This window comes from Thamnophis elegans, chromosome Z (assembly GCF_009769535.1).
Source record: "Thamnophis elegans isolate rThaEle1 chromosome Z, rThaEle1.pri, whole genome shotgun sequence".
Taxonomy (NCBI): Eukaryota; Metazoa; Chordata; class Lepidosauria; order Squamata; family Colubridae; genus Thamnophis; species Thamnophis elegans.
Window position 1 is genome coordinate 15,975,450 of NC_045558.1, and position 25,933 is coordinate 16,001,382.

The 25,933-nt window shown below is 46.4% G+C and overlaps 1 protein-coding gene across 3 annotated transcripts in view; it reads left to right on the plus strand.

The window, feature by feature from the left end:
• The window catches only part of PFKP (phosphofructokinase, platelet), an 87,650-nt gene extending 70,450 nt beyond the window's left edge, over positions 1 to 17,200 (plus strand). For 2 of the 3 annotated variants that reach the window (XM_032237745.1, XM_032237746.1), the window contains exons 17-23: positions 434 to 598; positions 2,915 to 2,976; positions 9,671 to 9,782; positions 11,331 to 11,430; positions 14,044 to 14,049; positions 14,367 to 14,472; positions 16,653 to 17,200. In XM_032237745.1, the coding sequence (XP_032093636.1) occupies positions 434 to 598; positions 2,915 to 2,976; positions 9,671 to 9,782; positions 11,331 to 11,430; positions 14,044 to 14,049; positions 14,367 to 14,472; positions 16,653 to 16,791 (690 nt within the window). In that variant the 3' untranslated portion in view covers positions 16,792 to 17,200. Of the gene's footprint in view, positions 1 to 433; positions 599 to 2,914; positions 2,977 to 9,670; positions 9,783 to 11,330; positions 11,431 to 14,043; positions 14,050 to 14,366; positions 14,473 to 16,652 lie in introns of those variants that run through there. The other variant, XM_032237747.1, reaches the window with a different exon arrangement.
• Positions 17,201 to 25,933: the final 8,733 nt, after the last annotated feature.

Consider the following 25,933-nt stretch of genomic DNA (forward strand, 5'->3'; position numbering starts at 1 on the left):
ATGCCTAAGCCAGTCTATTCTACATAACAAAGACACCCTTCAGCTCCAGGGTGATGGGAGACATGGTAGCATTCGCCCTTTACCTATCTCACCATAGGGCACCTGGGAAGAAGCAATGCTCAACCAAACTTGGACTCAAAACACAGCCTAGAGAGTTGCCCCTGCATGTCCCCCTGGGAGTCTGACAACCAATCAGAATGCAAGATCAAAGGGCAGAGAGGGCATAAAACCAGGGACTTTCAGCATCTCCCTCTCTTTTTCTTCTTTACTCAACATCTTGAAGCATGTGATCAAATCATGTGGTCCTGTCCCCCCATTAAAACCATCTTTCCAAGCAGCCTCCATTTTTCCCAGTGTCTTTTTCCCCACTTGGAATTCCCAACAATTGCAAGCATGTTTTTATGTCAGTCGCTAACAGATCTTTTTTCGTTAGACCTGTGACCGAATCAAACTGTCGGCAAGTGGGACGAAACGACGTGTGTTCATCATCGAGACCATGGGAGGCTACTGTGGCTACTTGGCTAACATGGGAGCTTTGGCTGCAGGTGCAGACGCTGCTTATATCTTTGAAGAAAAATTCGACATTCGGGAGCTACAGGTAGGCAATGCCTCCATCTCCTCTTTATTCACACAGGTGGGCTGAGTCCTACTTTCACTTACTACTCTACCCAAGTGGTCCTCAACTTACGCAGTTGAGCCCAAAAGTTATGTTGCTAACAGACAGTTGTTAACCTAGTTTTTACAACCTCTGCAGATGTTAACACAGTTGTTAAGCGAATCTGACTTCCCCATTGACTTTGCTTGTCAGAAGGTCGCAATAGGTGGCCCTGGGACACTGCAGCCGTCATAAATATGAGTCAGTTGCCAAGCATCTGAATTTTGAACACATGACCATGGAGGATGCTGCAATGATTATAAGTTTTATAAGATTATAAATTCACTTTTTTCAGTGAACTGTTGTAACTCGAGGACTACCTGTAGTATATTATTATTTGGGTGTTGACAGTTACATTAATCTGCAATATCTACTTCTTTGGTTATATTGGAGCTGATCTGCATCTACAACTCTTCAGTTCATAAAATACCCATCAAGTGCTAAGGGTTGTGTATATGGTAAGTGTTATGTGATGACTACTGGAAACTTTCTATTCAGATGATCTTTTAAAATGGTACCGTATTTTTTCAGAGTATAAGACGCACCAAGATTTTGGAAAGGCAAGTTAAAAAAAAAGTTTTTCCACTCTACAGACCTCCCAAAAACAGCACATTTACGAAAATGGGCCCATTTTTTGTCAAAAAGGGCATGCATAGCCTTTAGGAGGCTTATAGAGTGCTCCTAGGGGCTGGGGGGCAAAATCAAGCAGAAAACAGCTCATTTTTCGCTAATTTTGCCCTCCCCAGACACCAGGAGCACTCTGGAAGCCTCCTAAAGGCTATGCATGGCCATTTAAGGGGACGGGTTTTTGGGAGGCAAAAAATGCTGTGTTCAGTGTATAAGACGCATCCAAATTTTCAACCTCTTTTTTGAGAGAAAAAGGTGCATCTAATACTCCAAAAAATACAGTATATGAATTTTAATTGGTCCAGAATTAGGTGGTGATACAGGTATTATAGGATTAATCCAGAGTTCTGTTATTGGCTGCAGAGGCCTTCAGGAAAGCTTTGCCGGCTACAGATGTTTTTTCTTGAAAGCCTCTGACAGCAAAAAGGTGGGTGGGGGCAACGTGTGCAAGTGAGGTCAGTCGGTGGATGACAACACACACACACACACACACACACACACAAATCAGACCTGGTGCCTTTTTTTGATGGCAAAACCAAAAAGAAATATAAGACAGGGTCTTATTTTCAGGAAAACACCAGTATAAACATTTTTCAGGCTTATGTCCATTGCAGCATTCCCATGATCAGAATTCAGACACCTGACAACTGACACATATTTATGAGGGTTGCATTGTCCTGGGATCATGTGATCATCTTTTTTAAAAAAAAATGTTTTTTTTTATTTTTTGTTCTCTATATACAATTATAGGTAAACATTCACATAATAATTATTCTTTTTTTACATTCATGGTTCTTATACATTTGTCATTCCATTTATAGAATTATAATATTCCATTTGGGTTGCTTTGTTTACCATCCCTCGCCTACTTTGACACCACCTTCTTCTCTCTTTCTTTTCTCCCTCCCTCCCTTCTCTACTTCTTTCCTTCCTCCTTTCTTTCCTTCTTCCCTTACCGCTCCCCTCCTCCTCTCTTCCTCTTCCCCTTCCTACCGTCTCTCTTTCTCCCATCCTCCTCTCCTCTTCTCTATCTTCCTTCCCTCCTCTTCCTCTCGTCTCCTCTCCTCTCTTCCTTTCTCTCCCTCCCACCCTTCTCTACTTTCTTCCTCCTCTCCTTTCCCTTCCTTCTTCATGTGATCATCTTTTGTGGCCTTCTGACAAGCAAAGTTAATGGGGAAGTCAGATTCATTTAACAGCCGTGTAGCTAATTTAACAGCTGTAGCTTAACAACTGGGCTAAGAAAAGGCATAAAATGGGGCAAAACCCACTTGTCTCTCAGCTTTCCTGTCCTCTGCCATCCTCTGGAGACCACGCCGACTGCTTCAGTGACTCCATCACTATAGTATACCAAATTTAAAAGTCCATAAGAAGATCCACAGCCAACCTCCTTTAGATCTCTAGATGAACCAGGAACCTAAAGTTGAAGTTTCTCATTTACTCTTTAAATATTGTTTGGAGAGCTTATAAAATTTTGAGTTGGTTAATGCACAGCCAGTGAAAGATTTAAAAAAAATAGTAAACAGGACGATTTATTCCTTCTTTGGGTTCAAAAGGAAGACATGTTTTTCTCAGTTTGGAAGAATTTTCTCAGTTTGGAAGAAATAAAGATTCAGTTTTGTCTTTATTTTGCAGGCCAATGTGGAACATCTGACCGAAAAGATGAAAACCAACATTCAGCGAGGCTTGGTACTCAGGTAAGTGAACATTCAAAGGCATAACTTTCAGGTCAAACAAAAGTGATACCCAACATGTTGTAGGGACAAGAGAGGCAAATACTTTTCCAATATAAAGGAATAGATTTCTTCTAAAAATCATGAAAAACTACAAGCTTAGCCTTTGGCATTTCGTAATAAAGGATGTGGGCACAAGCACATCCAAATCAGACTTTAGAACATCCATAAATCTAAAGCTAAGCATTTCCCAAAATTACTATCAGAATATAATTTTCAGAAAGACAGAAGGAAAAAACAAGATCCATCTTTTATAATTAATAAGTGTGATGGATATCCTCATAATCCAACCCAGTTCATTGATTCAGTTCAAAATATTTAAATGGCTTTCATTCAACAGGGTATTCTTGTTCAGGACAATCTGAGTTTATTAATTTGCACCAGTGGTGGGATTCAGCCGGTTTGCACCAGTTTATTAATTTGCACCAGTGGTGGGATTCAGCCGGTTTGAACCCCCGCAGGACCTTTTGACCAGCAAATTTGTAAAAGAAGAGAGGGGCAACAAGACACTCCCCCGTATATTCCATCTGAACTATAACTGGTCCCTAGCCACTTTAACTCCAAACATTAAGAGCCAATTTTGCCATCTGAACTCGCACCTTAAATTTTAATCAACTGCGCAACTATTTTTAGTTTCTTTCTTTTCTTTCATCTTTCTCTTCTCTCTTTGTATGGGATATGCATGAGATACGTATGAGATGAATGAATGTCCCACTTTTTATTATCATATTGTTGTAAATTTTTGTGTTTTTAACTCTTACGTGGGGACTGTTTGGGGGAGTGCATGAGTATGTGTGCCGGGAGATGCGGGGGCCATGGGGGTGGTTGAGGGGACCAGAGACACGGGAGAGGGTCGGGGTATTACGGTCGTAACAGGGAGGGGCAGATACGGCGGGGACTTTAGGGCAGGCCATTACCGGAGAAGGAGGGTTCGCTACATTACAGAGATCCCTCCTTCCGGCCCTATGAGTCCCACTCCGAGACCAGATGGCACAAGTAATCAGGACCCTGGTCTCAGGCTGTTGTCGCTAAATGCCAGGTCTGTTGTACACAAAGCTCCTCTCGTCCGGGACTTAATTTTAGACGAGAGGGCAGACCTGGCATGTATTACTGAAACCTGGCTGGGCCCAGAGGGAGGAGTCCCCCTTGTAGAGCTGTGCCCAGAAGGATTTCAGGTGCTACACCAGCCGAGAGCCCAGGGAAGGGGTGGGGGTGTGGCCATTGTTATCCGGGAGTCGTTAGTTCCTCGTAGGGTCCCTGCTCCGGAACTTGTCGGGTGTGAGTCTCTGCTGATAAAGTTGGACCTCAAGGGTCAAGTGGGTCTGCTGTTAATGTACCTGCCTCCCAACAGCGTTGCAGCAGCCCTCCCCTCGCTCCTCGAGTCGGTAGCCGAGCTGGCAATTGAGTTCCCTAGGTTGATGGTCCTGGGGGACTTTAATTTGCCGTCGCTCGGTGAAAACTCTGATGGGGCGCAGGAGTTCATGGCTTCCATGACAGCCATGGGCTTGACCCAAGTAATTCGGGGCCCAACCCATTCGGCGGGTCACATGCTCGACCTCGTATTCCTCTCGGAGCAGTGGATTTGTGATCTTGGTCTGAGGGGTAACGACATCATACCCCTGTCGTGGTCAGACCACTGCCTACTGAGGCTCGACTTCCGGAGACCAAACCCCCACTGTAGGGAGGAGGAACCGACCAGGTGGTTCCGCCCCAGGCGACTTATGGAACCGTTAAGGTTCCAGACGGAGCTTGGGGTCATTCCTGATACTTTCGCCCACAGTCCGGTAGAGACTCTGGTTGCTGCTTGGCACTCGGCAGCATCGGAGGCCCTCGACCGGATTGCGCCACTACGGCCCCTCCGAGGCGGTGGATCCCGGAGACCTCCTTGGTTCACCGAGGAACTCCGGGAGATGAAGCGCCAGAGGAGATGCCTAGAGCACCGATGGAGGTCCGATAAGTCCAAATCGAACCGAGCAATGGTAACCACCTGCACCAAGGAATACACCAGGGCACTTAGGGCAGCGAAAAGATCTCACATAGCCACCTTGGTTGCGTCCGCTGAGTCTCGCCCAGCCGCCCTGTTTAAGATAACCCGCTCCCTATTGAATAAAAGGGAAGCGGGGGAACCCTTGCAGGGCAGAGCTGAGGACTATGCCCAATTCTTAGCGGACAAAATTGCTCGGTTTCGGTCGGACTTGGACTCCATCCCCGCAGTTCCAGCCGAGGCACAGGAGGATCAAGTAGAACATCTCTGGGTTGAGTTTCAGGATGTTACCCCCGGGGATGTGGACAAGGCCATGAGGGCTGTAAGTGCCTCCACCTGCGTACTGGACCCGTGTCCCTCATGGCTGGTTACTAACAGCAGTGAGGTGACACGAGGCTGGATCCAGGCGGTTGTTACCGCCTCTCTTCGGGAGGGGAACTTCCCCGCCGCACTGAAAGCGGCGGTGGTGAGACCCCTCCTAAAGAAGCCATCTCTGGATCCAGCTGTTCTTAATAACTATCGCCCAGTCTCCAACCTTCCCTTCCTTGGGAAGGTTGTTGAGAAGGTGGTGGCCTTCCAGCTACAACGGTCCTTGGAGGAAGCAAACTATCTCGACCCCTTCCAGTCAGGCTTCAGACCTGGTTACAGCACAGAAACCGCTTTGGTCGCATTGACCGATGATCTCTGGAGAGCCAGAGATGGAGGACATTCCTCCATCCTGGTCCTCCTTGACCTCTCAGCGGCTTTCGATACCATCGACCATGGTATCCTTCTGCGACGACTGCGGGAGGTGGGAGTGGGAGGCACCGTGTTGCGGTGGTTCTCCTCCTACCTCTCGGACAGGTCGCAGTCGATGTTAGTGGGGGGGCAGAGATCGTCCCCTAGGCCCCTAACATATGGGGTGCCTCAGGGCTCGGTCTTATCCCCCCTACTATTCAACATCTACATGAAACCGCTGGGAGAGATCATCCGCAGGCACGGGATCAGATACCATCAATATGCGGACGATACCCAGTTGTATCTGTCCGCCCCGTGCCAACTCAATGAAGCGGCAGACGTGATGAACCGAGGCCTTGAGGCCGTTATGGACTGGATGAGGGTAAACAAGCTTGTGCTCAACCCAGAAAAGACCGAGTGGCTGTTGTGCTTCCCTCCCAAAGATTCGATCAATATTCCATCACTCAGGCTGGGGGGTCAAATTCTATACCCCTCAGAGAGGGTTCGCAACTTGGGAGTCCTCCTGGATCCACAGCTATCGTTTGACCACCACCTGACGGCTGTGACCAGGGGGGCATTCGCCCAGGTTTGCCTGGTGCGCCAGTTGCGACCCTACCTGAATTGGGAGGCTCTCACAACAGTCACTCGGGCCCTTGTGACCTCTAGGCTGGAATACTGCAATGTGCTCTACATGGGGCTGCCCTTGAAGAGCATCCGGCGACTTCAGCTAGTACAGAACGCGGCCGCGCGAGCGATTGTGGGTGCACCTCGGTTCACCCACATAACACCTATCCTCCGCGAGCTGCGCTGGCTACCTGTCGATCTCCGGATGCGCTTCAAGGTGCTATTAGTCACCCATAAAGCCCTGCATGGTAGTGGATCTGGGTACTTGAGAGACCGCCTTCTGCCGATTACTTCCCTAAATCGACCAATTAGATCGCACAGACTGGGCCTCCTCCGAATCCCATCTGCCAGTCAATGCCGACTGGCGACCACACGGAGGAGAGCCTTTTCTGTTGCTGCTCCGACCCTGTGGAACGAGCTCCCCATGGAGATCCGTACCCTCACCACTATCCAGACCTTCCGCGCAGCCCTCAAGATCTGGCTCTCCCAGCAGGCCTGGGGATAGGCTTCCAATTCGCCCGCCCGAGTGTTTGATTGTTGAATGAAAGTTGTGTTTTACTATTTTTTCTTTGTTCACATATTGTTTTGCTTTTGACCTTGCACCCCCCTCCCCCCCCCCCTGTGGTTGTAAGCCGCCCTGAGTCCCCTCAGGGAAAAGGGCGGCATATAAATCCCAATAAACTACAAACTATTACCTCCCTGCGACCAATTCGATCTCATAGATTGGGCCTCCTCCGTATTCCATCAGCCAGCCAGTGCCGGCTGGCAACTACAAGGAGGAGGGCCTTCTCAGTAGTAGCCCCGACCCTTTGGAACGAGCTCCCCGTGGAGATTCGTACCCTCTCCACCGTCCAGGCCTTCTGCACAGCCCTTAAGAACTGGCTAGCCCGTCAGGCCTGGGGATAAGGATAGCCGCCCCTCCCGAATGATGAATGTATGTTGCTTATTACTTTTATTATATGTGTCTATGTCATTGTTTGTGTTCCCCCTCCCTGATTTTATGTGAGCCGCCCTGAGTCCCCTCAGGGAAAAGGGCGGCCTACAAATGTTAATAAAATCTAAATCTAAATCTAAACCTATTTGGGAGAACCGGTTGTTAACTTTTTAAGCAGTTCAGAGAACTGATTGTTGAAAGAAATCTCCTTTTGGTTTTTTCCCACTTGACTGGGCGAATCCTGTAAGGAAGGCAGGAAGGAAACATTCTGGTGTTGTTTCTAGCCTAATCTTTACTGTCCTGCTTACAGAAACTGCCTCCCCACTTAACCCCTATTACATTGTAACAGCTAAAGCAAAGCACCCATCGATGTGAGTGATGTTGAGTTTGCCACACCCACTTGGTCACATGACCACCGAGCCATGCCTACCCAGCTGGTCATGAGGGCAGAGAACCAGTTGTTCAATTATTTGAATCCCACCACTGGTTTGCACCCTCAGATTCTTTGGGGGGAAAGTACCTGCTCAAAAGCAAAATTTAAATCGTTTCACAGGTTAGGTTGAACTGCACTCAGAATAACATTTCAGGCTAATTTATTTATTTATTTTTTTGCACAAACCCAATATTCAATTTTAGTTTAATAAAATTGTCAATGAAACTACAGGTAATCCTTGACTTACAACCATTCATTTAATGACCGTTTGTTGAAGTTACAATGGTGCTGCAAAAAAGTGACTGTTGACCGTTTTCATATTTATGAGCATGGCAACATCCCCGTGTTATCCGAATTTAAATGCTTGGCAATGGCATGAGTTTATGATGTTTGCAGTGTCCCAGGCTCATGTGTATTTGGCAAGCTAAGTCAATGGGGAAGCCAGGTTCACTTAACAACCATGTTTCCAACTTAACAATTGCAGGGATTCTCTTAACAACTGTGACAAAGAAAGATTGTAAAATGGGGCAAACTCCCCATTAACAACTCCCTTAACCACAATCTTGCTTAGCAATGTAGTTCAATTGTGGTCGTAAGTCGAAAATTACCTGTATGCAGGTTGAGTTTTTCTGTTAGCCCAACCCATTATTTTTGAAGTACAGTCCACAATAAATCAGAAACAAAGCCCACCTTTTGCTCTGGAAAAGTTGCATACTCGTGATCTAGAGTTATTAGCTAGCTCTACATATAATTGATGCTTCAACGGTTCCTGGCTGGCAGAGGAGACAATATCTGACTGGATCATTAAGTAATTCCACATCAGGGAAGACAGAACTTGCTCTTAATCCCAATTACTTTCCTTAACATCAGAAAATTGTAGCTGAAGTATTGCCATTTATAACCGGTGGAGGTGAGATCTCTCTCTCTCTCTCTTTTCTTGTTTCCTTTTATTTCAGAACAAGTTTTTCTCACCCTCGGCTTTAAGATGTGTGGACTTCAACTCCCAGAAGATGTGGACTTCAAATTGAATTTTGGGAGTTGAAGACCACTCATCGTAAGGCTGCTAAAGGTTGAGAAACACTATTTTAGATGTTGTTCAATGATGCATGGTACACAGTGTAAAAAGAAAACAAGACTGTACGGTGGGCAGGTTGACTTCTTTCAATCACAAGGGTTGCCCCTGTGCTCCCTTGGCAATAGCCCAGATTGGTCACATTCTGATACCTAGTTGTTGTTTTTTTCTACTTTGACTCATGCTCATCTTGTGGCCAGTCTTCTCATACGCAAAGAGATAAACTTATCTCTTGAAGAGAGGATGTAGATGTAGAAGTTGATAATGTCTTCAGCAAGAGTGAAGAATACACCCGAATCAATTATTTATTCTGAAGAGCGATTACCTTGTAAACTGATATTTGCTCTGCTTTTTTTTTTCTCTTTCAAGTTAGGCAGTTTGAATGGGAAACAGTAATGGCATGTAAGAAAGACCTTAAGAAACGAGACGAAAATTGCTACCTAAAGGATGGTCAAATCAGAGAGGGCATATCCCTCAGTTGAATAATGGATGGAGAAAGAGTTTCAGAGGGAACCTTCCCAAGCTTCTTAAGCCGTAATGGGGAATGGGGGAATTATAATTTCATACTTGCAAGATTGATGTCAGCCTTCACAGGTAGATGAGGCAGGCAATAAGACTAGATGAGCTAACTATACTTAAATAATAAGGCTGGCAGCTTTATTACATTACATTAACTGGATTTTGCAAGTTTGAAAACACAAATCTCCCACCATCTGCTTTATAATTGGAGGTCCTTTCTGAGTCTCTTTCTGGTTGTCCTGTCTCTCCAAGGTCTTTCTCTCCTACCATTACAGAGGCAAACCAGGAACCCCATTTCACTTGTGCAGATATACAGTAGTATAGGAAAAAAAACTGTGTCAAATAAATAAGCCATGCTTTTTGGGGATTATACAGGAATGAAAATAGTAGCGAGAACTACACAACTGACTTCATTTATCAGCTCTATTCGGAAGAAGGCAAAGGGGTCTTTGATTGTCGAAAGAATGTGCTGGGTCATATGCAGCAGGTGAGCAAGTTAAGTACTCCAGAGGGGGTTTGTGGGAATGCTTCTTTTAAACCAATAATAGCAATACAAATGGCCCTTGTAGGTTGGAGCCATGTACAAAAGCAGCTACGCTTTCTCTAACTCTTAACAGCAAGCAGAGTGTCCATTTCCAGTCTGCAGAGTAGATCGCTGTTAGTTGCTGCTGCTGCTTAATTTAGCATGAGAGAAGTTTAATATCCAGTAATTTCAGTCCTTTTTTTTTGAGTACAGTTGTTAAGTAGATGTAAGGATTTCATCATTGAACAGAAGGCATTCTACTAAGCTTCTGTGACTTTATTCAGGTCCTAGCTGACATAGGCAACCCAAAAGATGTAACTCTTAAGAGACCAGATGCCAATATTTATTAAGAAAATAAATCAGAAGAAATTAAAGTTATCACTGTATGCATGGTAAATATTCTATGACTCATATACTGTAGCCACAGTGATGATCTGACCGTGATTCTCACTGAAGTAACATATTTCTCTAGGCTGTATATGTTGATTGACTAATTTAATTATGTCCTTTCAATTCTAGCACTGATACTCAAGGTGGCTAACAAACTCTGGAAAAGACATTAAAAGTTAAAACACTAGTGGAGCCCGATAATTTATTTCTTCGAGAGAGCCATGGTGGCCCAATGGTTAGAATGCAGTATTGCAGGCTAACACAGCCCACAGCCTGCAGTTCCATCCTGGGGGGCTCAAGGTTGACTCATATGACTTTCGAGATCAGTAAAATGAGGACTCAGATTGTTGGGGGCAATATCCTGACTCTGTAAACTGCTTGCAGAGGGCAGTAAAGTTCTATGAAGCGTTCGGTAGCCTAATTGCTATTGCTATTGCTTACTGATCTCCAAAGTTATCAACAGCCAGTGCTGCTGGGAATTGCAAGAGTTGAAGTTTCTAGGATGACTGGGGATGCGCACCAAGTTGGAATGAGGAATGAAGAACGCAAATGCATCATCCTCTGGTGGAAAATACAAATGCACTGGGCCAGTGGTGAAATTATTAATTTTTTTTACTACTGGTTCTATAGACATGGCAGGGGAAGGATATTGCAATCTCCTCATTCCCACCCCACTGTGGGGCCAGCCAGAGGTGGTATTTGCTCTGCTTCTCCAAACTACTCAAAATTTCAGCTACTGGTTCTCCGGAACCTGTCAGAATCTGCTGGATTTCACCCCTGCATTGGGCTATGCCTTGTTCTGTGCCTAAATGTGAGACAATGAATCTTGTGCAAGTATAAAATCAGAAAGAGTCTCGTAGCACCTTCACATATTAAATCACTTTATTTACAAACAAATCATTTTTTTTTAAATTACAGGGAGTCCTTAGTTATAGCCATTTGTTTAGCAACTGCTCAAACTTACAAGTGTGCTACCAGGTACACTTAGGCAAATGTGGTTCTTTTCCTACAGTTGTGCATTTTTCTAACTCATAAACACCTCTTCCTCCTCATTTTCCTACCCCACCCTTCAAAAAAAATCTGAAATACAACTTCATTGTTAAATTGTGTTGATTTTCACAGGGTGGCGCTCCTTCTCCCTTTGATAGAAACTTTGGGACAAAAATATCAGCAAAAGCTATGCTGTGGATCTCGAAGCAACTGAAAGCAAGCTACCGAAGAGGTAAGGAAATGTTAGATGCCTTTCATGGCATGGTTTAGTGAACCAGCAGTAAATTCTCACTAGACCTTGGAAGCAGGGGGACTATGGTTAGAAATTAAATGGACTTTTAAAATTATTTTATTATTAAATTTATATTCCACCCATTTCATTGATAACAGGGGTTTCTTTAGAAAGCCAAGGTGGCACAGTGGTTAGAGTGCAGTACTGCAGGCTACTTCAGCTGACTGCTAGCTGCAGTTCAGCAGTTCAAATCTCACTGGCTCAAGGTTGATTCAGACTTTCATCCTTCCGAGGTTGATAAAATGAGGAGCCAGATTGTTGGGGGCAATATGTTGACTCTGTAAACCACTTAGAGAGGATTGTAAAAGCACTATAAAGCGGTCTAAGTGCTATTGTTATTGCTTTACAGTGCTGTTGAGAATAGTTGTGAGGGATAATTTAATCTTCAGGGTACATAAAGAGTAGTTGCTTGCATGTACAAGGTCTAAAACATCAACATATGCTTCTTTAAAGCAGCCACAAATGAGTTAAATTATGTTTGAGTGGTATCGGATTCAGTTAGCTAACCTTTCACTAGCTCAGGAAATCCAAGTCAGCCATCCTGGCAAGAATCCTGGGCAGTGGAGAGGTAGGAATAAGAGGAGGATTGTCTTCAACTTTGGCTTGATTGATCTCCAGTTAACATTCACCAAACAGGCTGTCTATTTTGTATAGCTGAATTCAAGGTTGCTGTTGCTTGCAACAATGCTGGTTTTTGTAGCTGATAATCTGGATCAACCTTTGCAACCAGAGGTGGTATTCAGCAGATTCTGACCAATTCTGGAGAACCAGTAGCGGACATTTTGAATGGTTCAGAGAACCGGTAAATACCGCCTCTGACTGGTTCCGCCCCCATCTATTCTCAGCCTTCTAAGTCCCAGCTGATTGGGAGGAAATGGAGATTTTACAGTATACTTCCCCTGCCACGCCCATCAGGTCACATCCACCAAGCCACGCCCACAGAATCAGTAGTAAAAAAAATTGAATCTCACCACTATAATCACTGATGTGGTCAACAACTATGATGATTGGAGGGGTGGAACTGGTTAGCCAGCAGATATGGAAAACTGCTGTGCCTGTACCAAAGAATTATTTCCTTACTGACTTATAGGATATTACTTCAGTTGAGAGATTTGCACTCTAATAAAGTTTAAAATTTAAAAAGGAACTATTGAGGTGCAACGGAGGAGTAATAATATGAAGACTGGCCATAAAAAAAAAAAAAAAAGAAGTCCACCGTAGGAAGAATCTTCGTGTACATCAGAGGCTTCTGGAACAGCCAGATCTGAATTACTTGTGTTATCTAGAGCAGTGTTTTTCAAGCTTGGCAACTTTAAGATGTGTGACTTCAACTTCCAGTAGCATGCTTAACATAATAACAGAGTTGGAAGGACCTTGGAGGTCTTCTAGTCCAACCCCCTGCCCAGGAAGGAAACCCTGTACCATTTCAAATAAATGGTTGTCCAATCTCTTCTTAAAAACCTCCAATGATGGACTTCTCACAACTTCTGGAGTGAAGCTGTTTCATTGTTTGATTATTCTAACTGTCCAAAATTTCTCCTTAGTTATAGGTTGTTTCTCTCCTTGATTAGTTTCCATTAGCTTCTTGTCCTGCCCTCAGGTGATTTGGAGAATAGCTTGACTCCCTCTTCTTTGTGGCAACCCCTGAGATATTGGAAGACTGCCATCACCTCCCATCTCCCCCCAGTTCTTTTTTTTTCTCATTAAACTAGACATACCCAATTCCAACAACCATGCTTTATATGTTTTAGCCTCCAGTCCTCTAATCAACTTTGGTGCTCTTCTCTCCACTTTTCCTGGAGTCTCAGCATTGTTTTACATATATCTTCAAGTTGTCAAGTTTGAAAAATATTAGTCCATAGAATGCCCTTTTATGTAACTGGAGCTTTTACTCTTATAAAATGTTATGGAATTCTATAAAATTGCACATTTGTTTGTTGGATTTATGTCCTGCCTTCCATTCAGGAGCTCAAAGTGGCATATAAAGTCCCCCTCCTCTCCCTCCCTCAACAACCCTGAGTTAAGTCCCATTTAGAGTTGCATATAACTGACAATATCTATCAATGTATATGCTGCAAAAGGGTTAATGAGTAATTGGAGGCTGCAGAGGACTGCAGAGAAGATAACATAAAAACTCCTGACAGATCCCAACCTGGTGCGTTTTGTGGTAGTTCACATCCTGTGTGCTTTTTGGCTGATCTGAGTTCCTGTTCTGTGGTTTGCTGCGCCCCCTAACCAAAACTTTAAAATGAGCTTATGTATAAAAAAACAACAGCAACAACCAACTTATGCAACCATCCCCTCATGACAGATGTTTACGTTCTCTCACGTGCAATGCTGGAGAAGTCTGCTCCAGCTTTAAGAGTGGAATGAAAATTACTATCCTTCCAAAGTCCTCCTATCTGTGGTACCAAGATGCTCCTTGCCCAGGACTCTCCTTCTTCCTAGGTTTTACGTTCCGCGATATGTCTTATAAATAACAGGCAACCACATTTTTTAGTCACAAATATTCTTTCTTTTTCTCCCTGCTTCCAATGGCTTCATGGAACACAGAAGAAGGTAACATTTTTATGTATTTTCAATTTTATTAGCAATGAAAAAAAGCAGACCGTAGTGCTGAAAAAGTTCTTGGTTTTTTTAAATACTAATTTTGAACATTCATTCGTTATTAATTATTACCATCCTCATCCTAATTTCCAAGTTTTCATAATTCCCATTTACATTCTCCTTGTTGTATTGTTTTAATAACTAACCCAGATTAAACACACCGTGAGGGCCCCTCTAACACTTCCCCCCTTCCTATGTAGTCTTTTGAAGTTAATGTGTACTATTTTGACACACTTCCTGTGGTTAAAACTATTTTCCCCCCTTTATAGGAAAGGTGTTTACCAATATTCCGGAAACTGTGTGCCTTCTAGGAATGCGTAAGAGAAACCTGGACTTCCAGCCTGTGGTCACGCTACAAGATGAAACTGACTTTGTGTAGGTCTAACATCTTTTTATAATTGTAGAACAGCCAATCCACATCTGATGCCCCCATCAGGCTCTTTAATTCCCAGTTAGCAAGATTGAAGTGTTATGTGTCTGCAGATCTTAGGTAAGAAAGATCATAGAGATGGAAAAGAAGATAAAGCAGCATATGCAGGTCATCCTTGAGTTACAAAATTCACTTAATGACCATTCAAAGTTACAATGGCACTGAAAAAAAAGCGACTTATGACCATTTTTCAAAATCTGTTTGCAAAATCTGTTTGCAGCATTAGAGCCGAGGTGGCGCAGTGGTTAAATGCAACACTGCAGGCTACTTCAGCTGACTGCAGTTCTGCAGTTCGGCTGTTCAAATCTCACCGGCTCAGGGTTGACTCAGCCTTCCATCCTTCCGAGGTGGGTAAAATGAGGATTGTTGTTGGGGGCAATATGCTGACTCTGTAAACCGCTTAGAGAGGGCTGAAAGCCCTATGAAGCGGTATATAAGTCTAACTGCTATTGCTATCCCCATGGTCACCTGATTTGCATTCAGATGCTTGACAACTGATTCACAGTTATGATGGTTGCAATGTTATCCCCTTTTGCGACCTTCTGACAATAAGGAAACCAGATTCACTTAACAACCGTGTAACTAATTTAACACCTCCAGTGATTCACTTAACAAATGAGGCAAGAAAAGTAAAAAATGGGACAAATTCACTTAACAATTGTTTCACTTAGCAACATTAAATTTCGGGCTCCATTGTGGTTGTAACTTGAGGACCACCTGGTACTCAGCAGCATTCCTCAGTTGGCTTCAGAGGCTGCTGCACGTGCCTTGTGTTATAAAACCAGTTCAGATTTCGAGATGAAGTACCCATGGCAGAAGAGCTGAGATTTAGCTGGAGCTGATTTCCCCATAGCACAAATGGCTTCTAGATTGAATTTGGGGATGTTTTTCAGCAGCATCAACTTTGCATAGGCAAAGTGTGTCACTTATGCTACCAGCCCAAGTTGTCCACGCAACATCCTTGTTAATTCATGCTTCTTAGAGGCTGCACTTCTCATTCGCCAGTGCTGTTGGAATGCAAGAAACGGAATTGCCGTCTACTGAAGGAGCCTAATTCCAATCTCAGAAAGCACAGAAGGGAGCCATTCATTTGTCACGGTGGTTTTTACACTGACCCATCCTAACAAATGGTTGAATGGGATTTTGAAATGATAACCCCTGGGGAAGCAGAAAGAAGTGGAGCACGTGCGAAACACAGACAAAGCACACACAAAGCGAGCCGGCAGCAATGCCAGCAGAAAACCCACCCCTGGTTGTGGGTGTGTGGTGATGGTGAAGCTATGGCACGCATGCCACAAGTGGCACGCAGAGCCCTCTCTGCGGGCATGTAAGCCGTCTCCCCAGCCCAGCTCCACTGTGCATGTGTCTTTGGGTCTCTGCCGTGCATGCGGTGGACATGTGCCCATACGCATGGAGGGGCATCCACGGGGTGCTCGCATTGCATTTTGGGGCCTCGTGTGGCATCTCTGTGCCCCGTTTTGGTCCTGGAATGTCTCCTGCAATAACCTAGAAGCCAAAATGGGGCCCATGTGTGTGTGTGTGTATCCCCCATGCCCCATTTTGGGCCTGGAAGTCCTCATGCACCAACCTGGAAGACAAAAATGGGTGAGGGGAATGCATACGCGGAGGGGTGGGCAAGCACAGGGACACAAATGCATGCACAAGATAAAGTGCCCACATCCATAATGCACTCATTGCGGGGCAGGCGCGATTGTATTATGGGTGTGGGCACTCTCTCTTGCGCGTGCTTTCGCACGTGACAACAAAAAGCTTAGTCATCACTGCTATAGGGTCTCCTACTTGAACAGGGAGTTGGACTAGCAGACCTTTAAGGTCTGCTTCAGCTCTGCTACTCTGCAAACCATCCGCTGCTTAAGAAACCATCTCACTAGCTGGACATTGCCACATGCCCTGCTCATTGTGAATGGGATGGCACAATGGTTCTTATTATTTTTAATTGGCTTTGTTTCAAGCCTATTTTGGATTGTGGTATGTAAGAAGCGCCACCATGAAAGTCAAATGAATAAATGAAATTTCTTGGTTCCAGCTTGTGCAGGAACCTCAGTTGCTCATAGATGGTCCTAGTAGAAACTTTTAACGACAATTTCTCTCTTTTGATCTACAGGCACCGGATTCCTAAGGAACAGTGGTGGCTAAAAATGCGTGCCCTGATGAAGATCCTGGCCAAATACAAGGCCAGCTACGATATTTCTGATTCAGGCCAGCTAGAGCATGTGGTGAGACCAAATGCACCTGAAGCCTGAGCGTCCAATGCCAGGATGTCCCCTAAGTGGGACTCTTGTCTCCATTGTGCATCAACAGTGCTTTAGAGTATGTGTTACAGCTTCTTTTTGTAACATGTAAGTTATTGTACCAGCACTTTATGTGGGAAGCAAAAACGTTCACATTATTATCTGTTCCTGGTTATTTTTAGGCTTCATCTACAGAGTGGGACACTCCAACTCCCAACTTAACAAAAAAAAAAAAACAAAACCCAGTTACCAATGTGCTCCTTATGAATCTGTCCAAAACCTGTTCTATGCACTCAGTGTGATGCTGTTTGTCTTTTGCACTTTTACCAGATAGTGTTTACACTCAGAAGCATAGTTTTGTGTAATAAATACTGAGAGACATATATGTGATCTAGCCAGAATAAATACTGCATTATCTTAAGGTTTGGTGTCCTTTGTTCTCCTGCGGTTTACACCCAATCTTTTTCTACCTTTGTTTTCGAGTTGAATTGACTCTTCATAGGACAAAATGTCCAGGTCATTCAAAGCCATTGTTGCTTGGAGGCTCTTATGTAGGTGTTTAGTAAAGTCATTTTGGAATTGTTCTGGCCGAGGCTTCTGGAGAGCATGAAGCGAATTCCTTGTGCCAACAAAAACCCATTTTATTAATTTACTGTGAAATCTTCTCATTCACATCCAGCAAAGTCTTTCAAGGGGGGATTTACAGTCACAGACCTTATCTGGCTTGGAGAGCTACCAGGCCCATATATCTGCAAAACCTGGCTAGGAGTCTTGGAGAATCTCAAACCAATTAAGTGAATTAATTGTCTCCTGCAAACTCCACTCCCCTTTTGCTCTTATTTCCTCTGGGAGGGCCATTCATCGTCCACCTGTGGCCGTCCTCCCTAGTCAACCTCCATTCCCTTTGTCTGCAAGTCTGTGCATGAGCACACTAGGAACAGCTGTTTGTCAGCCTCACTGATGTCTGACTCTGAAGGCAGCTGGTAACTGACATATGGCTCTGGCCTCCTCTCTGCCTCTGACACAGAGCCCTCAACAGAGCCTTCAGGACTGGCCCATGTTCCTCCCCAACCTCCTCACTGTCCGAATCTGCTGCCAGCTCCGTTGGCCGCTGGTGGCCCACAACAGGGATGGAGTTTATGCACAAGGCAAGTTGTTCTTCCACTTACCTATTGCAATCATTTTCAGGCCGAGGACTAAGGCAGCTCTAGTAAAAATGAATGTTTAAAAGCCACCTTGTTAGTAAACAATTAACTTTAGAGACCTGTAGACTATCAGAGTGTCTTGATGCTTGAGGCACTGCTACATAATTGCTTCAGGAAGCAATACAAATAATCCTTGCTTAATGGTGACAATTGGAACTGGTAGGCTTGTTGCTAAGTTACACGGCCATACACTGGCAGCGAAGATGCTATGGAACGGTGGCTGCAAGCCAATTACCAAACTCCTAAATCACTGTGATGGCTGGAACTACTGTGATGGCTAAAATCCCCTCCTTCAATACTGTAACCTTGAATGGTCACTGAATGTGGACTACCTTTCCTCCAAATTGGCAAGGTTCCTTCATGAGTTCTGCTGCCTCAGATTTTAGAGCCGAAAGAGATTTTTGGAGATGGGCCAAATCCTCTTGCTGCTCATTTCTGCTGGAGGCTTTGAGGTAAACCTTAGGCTTCTTCCATACTACGTACCAAAAACGGGCATTTCTCACCTTGACAACTTTGAGATACATGGACTTCAATTCCCCAAATCCTAATTCTGATGAAACAGAGGAATTCTGGGAGTTGTAAAGCTGCCAAGGTGGAAAAGCACTGCCACGAACCATTGTCACTATTGGCAGTTTACATTATTTTACTACAATTAGACTTGCTTTGAAATCCAAGCATGAGGGAAGTTTTAACTAATAGTGACTCCTAGCTCTTCAGGCGTCATTCTTTGCAGGGTTCTACAGCACTCAAGTAGTAGAATGAGCAGTATCGCCACAATTAGAATGCTCAATGCTCACTCCTGCCACACTGATTGCTCACACAAGAGATAAGCTGAATAAATCACATCATGTTCACTGGGATACAGAAAAGGAATGTTGGTGCTACCTGAACGTTCTATCTAAGTGTGGCACAGGACGGTCCAGAAGTGGGAGTTCAATCCTTATTTGCGCAAGAGACTGAGTCAGAATTGAAACCACGCCCCCAGCTTCCTCTGCTGACTTCCAATTCTGACGAGACGCAGCTCCAACTAGGGAAATACAAGAACAGGCCCTGCCCACAGCATTAATAGCCTTGTGGACATGGACTTAACACATCAAACAAGGGGGAGGGGAATCTGGACCGTCATGCACCACGCTGGGAAGAACGTTCAGGTAGGACCAATGTTCCTTCTCCAGCTGATGGCACAGGAGGGTCCAGAAGTGGGACATACCAAAGAGATAGTCCCTAGGGCGAGAACTCATTGGTCCGTGGTGCCAGAGCGTAGAACCTCCTGAAGCACCCTATGATCGAACGACACTTCGGCAGACGCAAATGCATCGAGCCGATAGTGCTTGACAAATAGTGATGGGGAAGCCCACGTCACTGCCCTACAATATCCCCAATCGGAGCCTGAGTGTTCCATGCAGCCGTGGTGGCCGCGCTCCTAGTGGAATGGGCTGTTATCCCTTGAGGCACCGGCTTACCCTGGGCCTCATATGCCCGGGCAATGCAAGCCCATTATGGCCTTGCACTGGTAGAAGGGGACACCCTAGATTCTACTGCTGACGGCTGGAACGAGACAAACAAGGCCTCAGTCTTCCTGGAAGGCTCTGTCATCTTAATATAAATCCGGAGAGCCCTCCGTACATCCAAGTTGTGCCAAGTTTTCTCCTTTTTATGTGTGGGATTGGGACAAAAATCCGGGAGAACTAACTCCCACGACGGGAACCTGTGAACTACCTGGGGACGAAGATTTACCACCCTCTTCAAAAACCTCTTCACCACAGGATGGCAGCTCAGATCCTCCCGACCGTCCAGCACCAGGCCCCTCTCCAGCCCATCCTGGAGAAATTCCAGGATAACATACAGAGATGGGCGCTTGGGATCCACCCGTGCCGAACGGAACGAACCACAAAAGGTAGACCACGTGGTGTTGTAAATTCTGGTCGTGGAAGGGCGTCTAGAGGCTATGATGGTTTGAATCACCAGTGAGGAGAACTTCGCCTCCTTCAGGATCTCCCTTTTAAATACCAGGCAGTCAACCAGAGCTGCTGCAGCTCCAGATGAACCCTGGCGAAGGGAGATCTATTCTTGCGGGATCATCCAGAGTTTGGCAATGGCTAAACCTACGAGGTTCGTGAACCACGGTCTGCGTGGCCAATATGGGGCGACCATGATTACCTCCGTTCCTTCTGCCACAATTTTCCCCAGCACCCCAGAATCAATGGGAGTGGGAGGAAAGCATAAAGCAACTCCTGGGGCCACTTGCTGCGCAGGGCACTGCTCCCCTCCACTCCCCAAGTTGGGAACCTCATAAAAAACCTGGGGAGTTGGGCGTTTTCTGGAGATACGAAGAGGTCTACCTCTGGCCGTCCGAACATCCGGCAGATCTCCTCAAACAGCTCCAGGTCCAGCTGCCACTCCGTCTGATCCACCATGGCCTTGCTCAGCCAATCTGCTTGGTGATTTGCTTCCCCAGAGATGTGTTACACCTTGAATGGACAGCAGGTGTCTCTCTGCCCACAATCCGAGATGTTGAGACTCTGCCCAGAGGGCCCTGGAATGCATGCCTCCCTGCCTGTTTACATGTGCCTTTGCAGCTACGTTGCCTGTCAATAGCAGGATGCTCTACAAGAGCCTGAAAGCATCAGAGGACCAGATGAGCCGCCCACAACTCCAGCCAATTTATGTTATGAGTAAGGTCTGAAGGGGACCAGCAGCCCTGTGTCAATTGTGCACCCAGCAATGCCCCCCAACCATAAAGGCTTGCATCTGTGGTCAGTGTGAGCCTTTCCGGCTCCCTGAACACACACCCCTAGTCAGGACAGAAGAAACCCACCATTTTAAGGAAAGCTGCAACTGAGAGGGTACTTGAACCCAAAAAGGGGAGGCGCTGCGTTTACTCCTTTGGTATAGGAGGAGGAACCATTGGAGGGGCCTAGCATGGAGCCTCCCCAGGGGACTAGATCAATACAAGATATTATCTTCCCTAACAGCTGGGACAAGGTGACGATAGGCACCTGCCTCTTTTTGTACCTGCTGAATCAGTTTGACTAGACTAGCCTTGCAATCCTGGGAGAGGAAAACCATGCCAGCTGTGGAATCAATGACCGCCTCCAAATGCAACAGCCTGGTAGAAGGCCGCATATGGCTTTTCTGGAAATTCACGGAAAACCCATGCCTCTGCAGGGTTTCCACCGTCAGGCCCAGATCCTGAAAGGACCATTCTGGGACTCCGCCTGGAGGAGGATGTCATCTAAATAACAATGAAGCCTGATGGGAACTGTTCTTAGATGAGCAGCCAGAGCCGCCAGGACCTTCATAAAGGTCCTGGGAGCTGAAGACAGCCCAAAAGGAAGATCCCTGTACTGGTAATGGGTACTAGGATAGGAAAACCGAAGGAACTTTGTGTGTTTGGGAAAAAATTAATATGTAAAGGTAGGCTTCCATTACATCAATAGACATCAAATAATCGCCTTCCCGGACACCCTCCAGGATGGATTGAAGGGAAGCCATCTTAAACTATTTGTAAATTAGGAAACAGTTCAGTCTTTTAAGGTCAAGAATCACCCTCCATCCCCCCCAGATGACTTTGGAACCACAAAAAGGTTCGAATAGAACCCCTTGCCCCAGTCCTCCCTTGGAATCAATTCAACCGCCTGGATCTCCACCAAATGGTTGATGGCCTGGCGCATAAGCAGCCTTCACTTTTGGAGGACGTGAAAGTTCGAAAAGAATTCGGGAAAATCACTGTATTCTCGACCCATAAGTCCGATGTAATACTTTCCCAACGGTCGGCAAACAACACCAACCTGCCACCTATGGGAGCCCCCAAAGTCCATTCATTTCTTTCTGCGGGAGCCTGCCCCCCTCCCCCTCCCCCTGGCAAAAGAGCCGTTTACCCTGGGACTGAAAATGGGACCTATCCCTGTAGGAAGACCTATCCTGTCCCTTATCCTGACGTGGCTGAAAATTCATAGTCTGGTAATGATAATCAGTGTCAGAACACCTGTAAGGTGGCCTACGTGTGTAAGATTTATACTTGTGTTCCTGCTCTTAGTTGTGGCAGGCAAAACCTTACGTTTGTTCTTATCTTCAATAAGAATATGGTCCAAGACTTGCCAAACAGCTTCTTCCCAGCATATGGGCCCGCCGCCAGCTTCCACTTTGCCTTGGCATCCATCTGCCAATTCTGGAGCCACACCATCCACCTAGCTGAAACAGAGGAGGAAAGGCCCTGCAAGCAAACTTAGTGTTGTTCAAGGTCGCATCAGCCGAAAACTGGATCGCAACCATGACCTTGCCAATGTCCTGGAGAAATCGTATGTCGTGTGTTGGCACACGCTCTTGTATCTGTTCAAGCCACATCAGTGTGGCTCGGTTGAAGAAAGAAGCCAAAGAGACAGCCTTTATCGCCCAAGTTGCAGCTAGGAAAGTCTTACATAACGGCAATTCAGTCCTCTTATCCTCAGCCTTCAAGTTGTCCGCCACATCACTCGCCACCAAAGGCATAGGGGATGCCAAGGCAGCCACAGGGGCATCTACCTCCATCACCTGCAATGCTTGAGAAAAATCAGGCTCCATATTATAGAAATGCCTGTCATTCTCACCCGGGGTGGGGAAGGTACCTGGTCCAGAAATAGCTTTGGCACAGGAATTTCCTCCTTCTGAGCTGCGGGCTCCACAAAGAAACATTTCTTCTTGAGCGCCATCTTTGAGGTTGAAGCATCGGCCTCTGCACCCTTCTCTTTCTCCTTCTGTTTGTCAGCCTCAGTCTCGACAGCTGCAGTACCTCTGTTCTTGAATAGCAAGGAACAAAACAAACTAGGAGGAAACAAACCGGCAAAAGCTGGGACATCAGGTGCCAAACCTTCGTCATCAGAGAGTTCAGTCTTTTTTTCCTCATCTTCCTGGATCAAAACCTCACTCCTCAAGGAGGGGGATACCTCTCTCTGCACTCTGTCCGAGCGAGCAACCGGATCCTGTATGTGTCTGTGCTTGGCCCCCACCAGCTCCACGTCTGCCTGGACAGAGGAACGACCCTGAAGGGCTATGCCATGCGCAATGGCTCAATGAATAAGAGATTGGATATTATTAGGTAGGTCATTAAATTCACCCACAGTATTACTAGGCCCAGGCCTGGGCGCCAACTTATGCCTGTGATCCGATCTGGGAGCAGCATCCAAGCAAGCACGGAAACCGCTTTAGTCCCGCTGACCGATGATCTCTGGAGAGCCAGGGATGGAGGTCATGCCTCCGTCCTAGTGCTCCTTGACCTCTCAGCGGCCTTCGATACCATCGACTATGGTATCCTTCTGCGACGACTGCGGGAGGTGGGGGTGGGAGGCACTGTCCTACGGTGGTTCTCCTCTTACCTCTCGGACAGGTCGCAGTCGGTGTTGGTCGGAGGGCAGAGATCGACCCCTAGGCCCCTGAATTATGGGGTGCCGCAGGGTTCGGTCCTGTCCCCCCTCCTGTTTAATATTTACATGAAGCCGCTGGGTGAGATCATTCGACGGCACGGGATAAAATACCTTCAGTATGCGGACGATACACAGTTGTATCTGTCCGCCCCGTGCCAACTCAGTGAAGCGGTTGACGTGATGTGCCAGTGCCTTGAGGCTGTTAGGGTCTGGATGGGGGATAACAAGCTTGCACTCAATCCGGATAAGACCGAGTGGCTGGTGTGTTTCCTTCCCACTAATTGGCCAAGTTTTCCATCTCTCAGGCTGGGGGGGTCAAACAGTACGCTCCTCAGACAGGGTTCGCAATTTGGGAGTCCTCCTGGACCCACAGCTGACTTTCGAACACCACTTGTCGGCTGTGACCAGGGGGGCATTTGCCCAAGTTCGCCTGGTGCATCAGTTGCGTCCCTACCTGAACCGGGAGGCCCTCACAACAATCACTCGTGCCCTTGTGACCTCTAGACTGGACTACTGCAACGTGCTCTACATGGGGCAGCCCTTGAAGAGCATTCGGAGACTTCAGCTTGTCCAGAATGTAGCCGCGCGAGCGATTGTGGGTGCACCTCGGTTCACCCACGTAACACCTATCCTCCGCGAGCTGCACTGGCTGCCTATTGGTCTTCGGATACGCTTCAAGGCGCTAGTCGTCACTTATAAAGCCCTTCATGGTATTGGACCTGGGTACTTGAGAGACCGCCTGCTGCCAATTACCTCCAATAGACCGATCAGATCCCACAGATTCGGCCTCCTCCGAATTCCATCCGCCGGCCAATGCCGACTGGCGACTACCCGGAGGAGTGCCTTCTCTGTGGCTGCTCCGACCCTCTGGAACGAGCTCCCCGTGGAGATTCACACCCTCACCACCCTCCAGGCCTTCCGCAAAGCCCTTAAAACCTGGCTGTTCTGACGGGCCTGGGGCTAAAGAGTTTTTGCCCCCCTTCTCGAATGGTATGGTTGTTGTGTGTTTTAAAATTTTGTATTGTTATGTCTTGTCTTTTTTATCCCCCTGTCTGTACCTCCTTCCCTGATTGAATTGTGAGCCGCCCTGAGTCCCCTTCGGGGAAAAGGGCAGCATATAAATGTAATAAATAAATAAATAAATAAATCAAGCAAATGGTTGACACTCATCATCCATGCCCTCCACCTCTAAAAGGGATGGTGAAATAGAGCTGACCCTTGGGGACCCAGAGAGCTTCGAGGGGGGGGGGGGGAGGAGAGAGAGAGAGTGGTGCCACCCTTAGAAGGGGGGGAACTTCCAGAAGGTAAGGGGGCTTCTCCCCAGCCCCTTTACCTCCCTGCTTGGAGGTAGATTGCTTTGTCAGGGTTGGAGGATCTGATGAGAAGACCTTCCTCTTTCTGGAGCTTTTGGAAGGAGCAGCATGTTCCTTTTCCTTCTGCATCACTCCACAGGGGCATTCCCCAGGGGAATCGGACATCATAAATGTGGAAAAAACAAACACACTAGAATCAGGCCCTGCAACTGCTGCTCAATCTGCAACCTTCTCGACAGATACCAGTAATCGCAATTAGCCTCGTGGCTGAAAAAGGTGCAAACAAAATGGCCACCGCCCTTGTGACTCAGTAGAGGACTTCCCAAAATGGCCACTGCCTCGTGGCCACCACCATGAGGTCCTCCCCAAAATGGCCACCACCATGAGGTTCTATACTCATGTGGAAAGCCATGCAACCAAGTCTGGTGTTCCCGGAGAGGAGAAAACGGCCCCAAGAGCTCTGGATCGGCCGTGCAGCTTCGCCACAAGCCCTGCAGATGTACCAGTGCTCTGACCGCACTCCCCCTCGCCTGTCGCATTGCTGGCAGCCCGCTATTGCCTCTGAGAGCCAGCGGCAAGTCAGAGCCTCTGAGGGAGCTCACAAATAGGCAACCACAATGGGAAAATGTAAGAGGACACAGCAGCAAAGCCCCGATAGGTGGTGCAGCCAGCAGCACCTTAGTAAGAAACCTCCGGTAAAAGCCTCCAATAGGCCCCGGCTCTAATTGTCTCAGACACAAGCCGAATATGGTGAAAAAGAACTTGTGAGCCAAGTCCCCCACCATCCATCAGTCAAAGCAACAGAAAAAAGGTAACTTAAAGGAAAATAACACTAAAACTAAAATACTAACTCACAGCAATGAAAAAATGCATCTCTTCTTGGGCAAGACTGAGTCGGAATTGGAAGTCAGCAGGGGAAGCTTGAGGCGTGGCTTCAATTCTGACTCAGTCTCTTGGGCAAATAAGGATTGAACTCCCACTTCTGGACCCTCCTGCGCCATCAGCGGGAGAACCCCAATTCTGAGTCCTCTCTTCTCTAAAGTGAGAGCTATTTAAAATCCTCTATAAAAGGTAAAGGTTCTCCTTGCACATATGTGCTAGGTTCCTCTAGGGGGCGGTGCCCATCTCCGTTTCAAAGCCAAAGAGGCAGCACTGTCTGAAGACGTCTCCGTGGTCATGTGGCTGACATGGAACGCTGTTACCTTGATGGTCTGTATTTTTCTACTTCCACTTT